The 9002-nt window shown below is 56.9% G+C and overlaps 1 protein-coding gene across 1 annotated transcript in view; it reads left to right on the top strand.

Annotated features, from left to right (window-relative positions):
- SETD1B (SET domain containing 1B, histone lysine methyltransferase) overlaps positions 1 to 9002 on the top strand; it is a 23037-nt gene that overhangs the window by 2656 nt on the left and 11379 nt on the right. The window contains exons 2-4 of the mRNA XM_024758470.1: positions 577 to 847; positions 2950 to 3062; positions 4277 to 5515. Coding sequence (XP_024614238.1) covers positions 577 to 847; positions 2950 to 3062; positions 4277 to 5515 — 1623 coding nt within the window. The remainder of the gene's footprint in view (positions 1 to 576; positions 848 to 2949; positions 3063 to 4276; positions 5516 to 9002) is intronic.

Genomic DNA, 9002 nt, shown 5'->3' with positions numbered 1-9002 from the left:
CGAAAATAACGCCAGTCTTGACCAAGCCCAGCCGGATTCTGAGTTCCCGCCGTGCGGGGCCTGGGAAGTTTTGGCGGGGAGGGGGAGATGGCAAAGAGAGGGGTGTCCCCTCTCGGCTACTGTAAACAGAATAACACTCGGTGAAACTGTAATCAAGGCGCTGATACAGTATCCTGCCCGCCCAGCTGGGGGCTCCGGGTCCCCACCTGGCTCCTGCCAGCGCAAGGGCTCGGCCCTGGGACCCGCCCCCCTTCCCAGTCTTGTGGCTTTAGGGGTACAACTTCCTAGCCCAAGGGGTCGCCCCTGCGCTGGCAGCAGGGAGAGGAAGATAGAGTAGGGGGTGGGGAAAGAGAAACTGTTTCTTTTTCCCCTTTCCTTTCGAACCCAGAGGACTTCCACGTTCCAAACGATTTAATCCTCCGCTTCCCGGGCCCGCCCGCGTGCATTTTTTTTTCCAAAAAAAATTTTTTTATTTTTTACCTTTCATTGTTTTCAAAGGGCGGGCGAGTGGGGAATTTTGTGTTTTCCATTCGGTTTCAGTGTTCTCAACCTCCCTTCCCCCTCGTCCCCTGCCAGATCGATGAGTTCTATGTGGGCCCGGTGCCTCCGAAGCAGGTGACATTTGCCAAGCTGAATGATAACATCCGTGAAAACTTCCTGAGGGACATGTGCAAGAAGTATGGGGAGGTGGAGGAGGTGGAGATTTTGTACAATCCCAAGACCAAGAAGCACTTGGGCATCGCCAAAGTGGTCTTTGCCACGGTCAGGGGAGCCAAGGAGGCGGTTCAGCACTTGCACAGCACTTCGGTCATGGGCAATATCATCCACGTGGAGCTGGACACCAAAGGTGAGTGGAGGCCCGCTCAGGACAGCCATCGCGGAGGAGCCACAGGACCTGTCAGTGTGACCCCCTCCTCTCCCAGAGCCCCTCTTGCAGTGTTGGGGAGCCCCTCACTCTTCCTTAGGTGCCCCCTACAACCTTTCCTTTTGCCCCCTCCTGAGGGTAGAGTCACGTGGAGCTAAATGTGTTGTCTGTTGCTAGGAGACAAGCTGTAATTTACCAAATGTGCCGGTCCTTGGCCACTGAACCCCAAGGGACCACCCGGAGGCTTCCCCACCGCTGACACCCCCTCGGGCCCCGCGCGGAGCCCTGGTGGCCTGGGTTTAGGCAGTCCCCAGTGTTGCCGTCTGTGTTAGGAGAGAAAGCAGGGTTCGTTTATTTGTGGTGGGGGCGCTGACGGAGAGCCACTAGAACGCCTTTAAATACCCAAAGAGTACGTCCCTCCACTAAAAAGAGAGTCCTCCAGGGATCTGGAGTGCCCCTCCCCCACAGGCCGCCCCTTCCCCTTGGAAGTGGGAACCAATCTGGGCCCAGAGTGTGGTTTCATTGATAATGCTCCCGTTGGAGCTGGGCGGGCTGCTCCTGGTGCTCTAGGGTTGACACTGTCTTCCCTCCTCTCTCTTAAAGAGACAGCACCACCTCCCAAGCAGCGGAATCCCGCTCTGTGCTCACTGAGCCTCTGAGCGGCTGCTGGGAGAGCCGGGCTGGGGAAGCCATACCGCCCACCCTCAGGGTCCTGGGAGGCTTCTCCTCCGTGCTGGCTGGGGGGCTGGCAGGACTCTAGGGCATCCCCTAAAGTTTGCCTGTGACCTCTCTAGAGAAGCTCGTACGAATACAGAAGAAAGTGCCCGGTGCTCTGAGGCCCAGCCAGCCCTGTGACTGGGCAGGGACTGTTGGGTCCAGAGCCCCTGGGACGTCCCCTGGGAGACCCTGCATGGGAGGGTTTAGGTGAGTGGCTTCCAAGGGTTTCGTGAGCACGGGGTTTAGGGGCAACTCGGGCACACCAAACCCAAGACTGGAAAATGTAAACCTTTCTTTTTCGCCTTTAATAATGAGCACATATTGACTGTCTCTAAGACCTTGCTTGGGGATGCGGAGGGATACTGCTTCTGGGTGGGCACAGTTATCCTATAAACTCTTGCCAAACCTGTGCCTAATTCTGAGGTTCCTCAGGGCACAAGCCAGGTTCCTGTTCCAGTCACAGCGCCCTTCACCCCCCTTCTCTAGTTTCTCAAGTCTCTGTTGGGGAGACCCCTTGGGTGGTTGCAGGCTGACCTCTCCCTGAGAATCAAATGTAGAGCCCCTCCCCCATCACATGCCCATTTTAAGGAGTAGTCAGCCCTCACCAAAATTTCATTTCTGCAAAAAAAAAGAAAAAAGAAAAGGCCCTTAGAGACTGCCACCAAGTTTGTATTTCAAGAAAGAGACCGGTAAAGAGTAGCTCAAGGAATGCGTCTCCTTTGCATATGTAAGCAGCTGCCTCAGAGGGCTCTATAAATATAGATAATCTGGCCCCCTGGTCTATAGAGGCCTCTCTCTGCCAGGGGGTGGGGCTGGGGTGGAGGGTTACCAGAGTGGCTCAGTGGGCCGGGGGAGGACCTTGTGGAGTTCACAGTAACGCAGTACTAGAGTGCATTTTACAAACTCTGACAGTCACCTGAGAGAGTTAACAACAAAACTGTCACTCCTGTGTCACTGGGTTTCCTCTTCACTTGCTACAAGGCCCTGGATGTTAAGTGGGAAGGTGAGAGGATGGGGATTACCCCTTTCTTTGGGTGGCATGGCCCAGGTGACAGGAAGGGGCTTTGTGTTGGGGCTGGCATTTCTGTATTTGGGGGAGTCCCAGCGCCACGAGGCATTAAATTCTGAATCTCAGGATCAGAAAAATCATACAGTTTAGGAGCTTCATTGAACAGATCGGACTCCGGAGTGAGGTGATAGGACTCCTGAGTGAGGTACAAAGAGAGAGCAGTGGGAACTTGGTCCGGGTCACTTAGCTTCCCTAGGCTTGGGGTCCCAGGCACAGGGGCCCCACAAGGATGCCCACCTGTGCGGGCTGCCCCATCCTGGAGCCTTACTGAGTCCTTCCTCCCTTGCCTTTTCCACAGGGGAAACCCGCATGCGGTTCTACGAACTGTTGGTCACGGGCCGATACACACCCCAAACCCTCCCAGTGGGCGAGCTGGATGCTGTCTCTCCAATCGTGAATGAGACCCTGCAGGTGGGTTTATGGCTGTCAGTCCTTTCCCCGCCTCCTCACCCCATCACCAGCTCCCTGGATGTGGCTGGCCCCCACCCCACTTCACCATCTCCAGTGTCAGACACCAGGAAAGGAGCCTGGCTGTGCCCACCAAGGCTTCCAGCAGGGGATCTGAAAGCCCTGTTTGCCAAAGCTGTCCTCTGGCACGGCCCCCAGCCCTCTCTCTGCACACACTGGGATTCCCATCCCAGAGATCCAGAGTCCATGTGCTTTCCACGTTAATGCTGAAACACTGCTGTGTCCAGGGTCCTAGTCTCTGGTGTCCCGTGCACCCCTCTACCCCTGCCCCCAGAAAGCCGAGTTCAAGTCCCTCCTTCCAGAGCAAGATGGATTCCTTCGCCACCCACCGCCTCCCAGGACCTCACCTGGACCACCATCTCATGGGGAAGTTCTCATCCCAGCTCCTACCTCAGCATCAACCCAGCCACCCTCTGGAATAGCTTTTCCAGAGTGAACAGTCTTTGCTTACTTTCTGGTCAGCTGTTTATCAGGCACTTTACGTGTTACACTATTTTTTTTTTTTTCCGGTATGCGGGCCTCTCACCGTTGTGGCCTCTCTCGTTGTGGAGCACAGGCTCCAGACGCGCATGCTCAGCGGCCATGGCTCACGGGCCCAGCCGCTCTGCGGCATGTGGGATCCTCCCGGACCGGGGCACGAACCCGTGTCCCCTGCATCGGCAGGCGGACTCTCAACCACTGTGCCACCAGGGAAGCCCTACGTGTTACACTATTTAAACCCTAAAACATCAAGAGGTTGGAGGGACAAGGCCCTTGGCCACCCCCTCACTTCCAAGACCATCGTCTGCTATCTCTACCTGGAAGGTCTTTGATATCTGACAGCCTGGGGCAGGAAGGAAATCCCAGTTCAAACCAAGATGTCAGGGTCTTATCTTTACTCTGCTTTAGGGATTAGGAAAAACCCTCAAGGTTCTCTGAGGATAATTGGCTACCCCAAGATTAGAGAAGGTGAGGACCATCCAGACACTCCTCTTTAATCTCCCCCCTTCCCCCTGCCACTGCTGCTTCCGTTCACTACGCTGCAGCTCTAGAGTGACCAGTTTGGCTCTGAGCTCCCCGGTAGCTGGAGTGAGAGGGGAAAACAGTCCCATTCTATTGCACGTTTTCCCCCCAGTGATCTCAGACCTATCTCTGTCTCTCTCTCTCTCTCTCTCAAGCTGTCAGATGCCCTGAAGCGGCTCAAAGATGGTGGCCTGTCTGCAGGCTGTGGCTCTGGCTCATCCTCTGTCACCCCCAATAGTGGTGGGACACCCTTCTCCCAGGACACTGCTTATTCCAGCTGCCGCTTGGACACGCCCAACTCCTACGGACAGGGCACACCGCTCACGCCGCGCCTGGGCACCCCCTTCTCGCAGGACTCCAGCTACTCCAGCCGCCAGCCCACGCCCTCCTACCTCTTCAGCCAGGACCCCACAGCGACCTTCAAGGCTCGGCGCCACGAGAGCAAGTTCACGGACGCCTACAACCGCCGCCACGAGCATCATTATGTCCACAACTCTTCTGCAGTCACCGCAGTGGCAGGGGCCACAGCCACCTTCAGGGGCTCCGTGGACCTCCCATTCGGGGCAGTCAGCAGCAGTGGGGGCGGCAGTGGCCCTCCATTCAAGGCCCAGCCACAGGATTCAGCCACGTTTGCCCACACTCCACCGCCTACCCAAGCAGCCTCCGCTCCTGGAGTCACATTCAAATCAGCTTTCTCTCCATATCAGACTCCTGTACCCCCTTTCCCCCCGCCCCCTGAGGAGCCCGCTGCCGCAACCCCCTTTGGGGCCCGTGACAGTGGGGAGTTCCGGAGAGTACCTGTGCCCCCGCCCCTGCCGCCCACTGAGCCCCTGACAAAGGAGAAGCCAGGCACGCCACCTGGACCCCCGCCCCCTGATGCCAACAGCATGGAGCTGGGCGGCCGGCCGACCTTCGGCTGGAGCCCTGAGCCCTGTGACAGTCCTGGTACGCCCACGCTGGAGTCGTCGCCTGCAGGGCCCGAGAAGCCCCACGACAGCCTGGACTCACGGATCGAGATGCTGCTGAAGGAGCAGCGCACCAAGCTGCCCTTCCTTCGGGAGCAGGACTCAGACACCGAGCTGCAGATGGAGGGCAGCCCTATCTCCTCCTCCTCCTCCCAGCTCTCCCCACTGGCCCCCTTTGGCGCTAACTCTCAGCCTGGCTTTCGAGGCCCCACACCACCCTCCTCACGCCCATCCAGCACCGGCCTGGAGGACATCAGTCCCACACCACTGCCTGACTCGGATGAGGATGATGAGCTTGACCTGGGCCTGGGGCCCCGGCCCCCACCCGAGCCAGGACCCCCAGACCCTACCGGTCTTCTGGGTCAGACAACTGAGGTGGCCTTGGACCTGGCTGGAGACAGGACCCCCACCTCAGAGAAGATGGATGAGGTACCATGGTGTCTGTCCATCTCTGTCTGGGATTGGTTTTGTCTGTCTTGTGGCTCCCTCTTTCCTCCTTGAAACATTCTCCCCATCGGATAACTAGCTAAGACACAGAAGCAGCAGGACTAGGGCAGCCAAAATAACAGATCACAAATAAAAAGAGAATGAAAAGAGGATACGAAAAGCACCAGGGGCTATGACTGAGCAGCTGGTTTGCTCTGAGCTCCCTAGCAGCTTTGGTGAAAAGGGAAACATGACCTAGATCTGTTGCTCTCCTTGCTAGGTATGGGAAGTCAAGACCTTTTTCTGAGGATAAATTCTGACTTGATCTTCTTTGGTTGGAGTTTGCTGAGATCCCAGAGAGGTGGACTGTGGTGAATGTTTGGGGCCTCCTTCTCTGTTGGGAGGCTGGGTCCTGACACTCAGGCAGATTTGGGAAGAGGGATCAGCCAGGGTGTTCTGCTGAGCTAGGTCAGGTGGCAGCTCTGGAGCACTGTCTCCTAGAACCTGGTGCCCTCTGAAGAGATGGGAAACCGTGGTGGGCAGGGAGAACATTGAAATGTTCCTCTTCCCTCTCCCCCTGCGTCCAGGACTGAAGGAGTTAAGGGCTAGCCCAGGGGGAGGGCCACAGCCAGAACCGGGCTGAGTTGACCACCCCCCACCCTCTGCCCACCCAGAGATCCTCCTCTGGGGTCTCACTGCAGCCTGAGGGTTGGGGTGGGTGCTGCTGCATGCCACATTCCCTTGGGGGAGGATTCCGTCATCTTCCTTGGCTCTGCTCCTCCCCCCTCCTGGTCCAGGCACCTGCCCTGGCCCTCCTGGCCTGGCAGGCATGAACAGCAGGAGCTCAGACACAGCTCTGTGGCCCCCCCGACCCCGTAGGCGGTAGGGAGGAGGGTCCCTCCTCCCCGAGTCCTTTGATTAGGCCGATGTGGCCGCCTCAGGGAAGAACAGAGAGGAACTTGGCTTGCCTGGGAGGGGATTGCAGGTGGCTGGGGCTCCTGGGGGCCTCCAGGCTGTTCTGGGGAAGTGGTTTCTGGCGCTAAGGGGTTCAGGCAGGGAGAGCTGACAGGTGTGCAGAGGTGGGGGGGCTGCTGGCCCTGCTGCCATCCTCCCTTCTTCCCTCCCTCTCCTGCCGGAGGTTAGGGGATGTTTATTTAACCATGCTCACTGGCTGATCCAGGGCCAGGAAGCCCAGAGGAGCCAGAGGGAATGGGCTTTCCCACGGTGTCACTGTAGGAAAGGGGAGACTGAGGCCCAGAGAGCTGGGGTCGGGGATGCCCCGGGACATCAGCCCAGGGAAGCCCGGGAGTACTGATAACCTCCAAGATGGCCCTCGGGAGCCCCCTGTTGACAGTCGGGAGAGCAGCTCCCGGGTTCCTCCGGCCTGAACCCGAGGGAATCCCAGCCTAGGCTGACCACATGGGAGAGCAGCACAGGGGGACACTCCCTTTCTTCACAGAGGCTGATAGTTAAAAGTTCCGGCTCCAGTCCTTAAGTCTTGAGCCCCACCCCTGTCACTTACTGGTCATGTGGCCTTAGGGAAGTTACTTTCCCTGCCTGAGTCTCAGTTTCGTCATCTGTGAAATGGGATAGTGAGAGTAGCTGCCTCACAGTAATCTCGGCTTAAGTGAGGTGCCACCTGGGAAGCTCCAGGCACGGCTGGAGCTGATGCCGACCATTCAGCAGCCAGTTCCCGCCGGTTCTCTGCCCCCCCACCACCCCGGACGCGGGAGGGGCGGAGGGAGGGGCAGGGCCGCGGGCTGGGCTGGATCAGGGTCTCCTTGTGATTGGCTGGCAGCCGTGGCGGCGTTAACCCTATGCGTGCTGCGCCTGCCTTGCTGGGCGCTGTCCAGGACTGATCTGGCGCTGTCCCTGAGTATCAGGCTGAGCCTGCCAGTGCCTCCCTCAGCATGTGTGTGGGACCCTGAGAGGCAGAGTGTGTGTGTTTGTAGAGGGGACAGAGCAAAAGCGAGGGCTTTCTTCTGCTGCCTTAGGTTTGCTTTTCCTCTTCTCTCTCCCCTGCCCCCCATTTCCCTTTGAAGCCTCCCTCACCTGTACATCTGACCTCTGACCTTACAGCCTGCACAGACCCTGCCCCCTCAGCCTTCAAATGCACTCCCTGGCAACCTACAAAGGCTCTGTCTTCCCAACCACGTTCATCCAGGCCAGGGCCTGAGCCCCCTTCTCGCCTCGGGTCCTGACACAAGAGCCTGGGGGTAGCCCATCTCTCCTCGCCCTACCCCTGCTTTGCCTTCTTGCTCCACCTCTACCTTGTGGACCCCGTGCCCCCCTCCAGTTCCAGGCCTCTGCATCCACCTCCCCAAAGCCCCATGTCTGAATGAAAAGAAGTCCTTTCCCGTTTCACAGCCAGGTCTTGCTCGACTCCTCCCATTCACGTGGTGCCACGGTCCTGGATTCCCACAACAGCCCTCTGATGCCTCGCTCAGCAGGCACCCTGGGCTCGCATCCCAGCTCTCTTTCTGACTGGCTGGGCCTCTTGGGCCAGTGATTTATGTATAGCTCTCTGAGTGTGTTTCCTCACCTGTCAAAAGGGATTGGACTAGAGCCCTACGTTGTGAGGTTAGGGTGCAGATGAGAAATACGAGATATTATGTGCTGACAACACTTAGCCCCACCGCGGCCCGTACTAAGACTATATGAAAAGAGTAACTAAGGAAAAATGTAAAGACATACCTCCTATTCGTGCACCCTTACTACTGCTAAATGCCCCCGCTGCTCGTGTCACCTTCTCTGCCAGGCCCTCTCTGCCACAGTGAAGACTACAGGCCAACTGGGAACAAAGGCTAGTGAGCCACTTCCTGGTTCAAATCCGGGCTCCATCTCTTAGTGGTTGTGTGGCCTGGGCAAGTTCTTAAGCTCTCAAGTGTTCCAACTTCCTCATCACTAAAACTGGTGATAACAGACCTACTTTACAGGGTTGTTCTGAGGATTAACTGAGTTAAGGTACGTAAAGTGCTTAGAAAGGTGCCTGGCCTGTAGAAAAGGCTAGAGAAGTTTTAACTATTAGTATTATCTTCTCTGAATGCAAATTGAAACAGTCTCTCAAATTGAAACAGAATCTTTTTCCCTCTTCACACCTCACTCCCCTTCCCGGCTTTCTTTTTCTCCATGAAGGACTATATATTTCACATTCCTCCTAGTTATCCTTTGCCTTGTCCCTCCAGAAGTTCAGCTCCAAGACAGCAATAATTTCGTCTGTCTTGTTCACCACTGTGTTCCTAGCACCTGGAACAGTGCCTGCTACACAGCAGGTGCTGAGCAAATGTTTGTTGAATGAATGAATGAGTGAATCTGCATGATAACCCCATGACGCAGGTGCTGTGGTGCTCATCATGCAGATGGGGAGACTGAGGCTTAGAGAGATTAAACGACTTGCTTGAGGCCACGTGGCTAGCAAGGGAGGGGACCAGGATCAGAGCTGCGGAAGCCACGTTGCTCTCTCTGTGTTTTAGAAAGCAGCTTCTCTGAC

This window comes from Neophocaena asiaeorientalis, unplaced genomic scaffold, assembly GCF_003031525.2.
Source record: "Neophocaena asiaeorientalis asiaeorientalis breed wild unplaced genomic scaffold, Neophocaena_asiaeorientalis_V1.1 scaffold77, whole genome shotgun sequence".
Classification (NCBI taxonomy): Eukaryota; Metazoa; Chordata; class Mammalia; order Artiodactyla; family Phocoenidae; genus Neophocaena; species Neophocaena asiaeorientalis.
The sequence above is the reverse complement of the archived record's forward strand: the minus strand, read 5'-3'. Positions and strand labels throughout refer to the sequence as shown.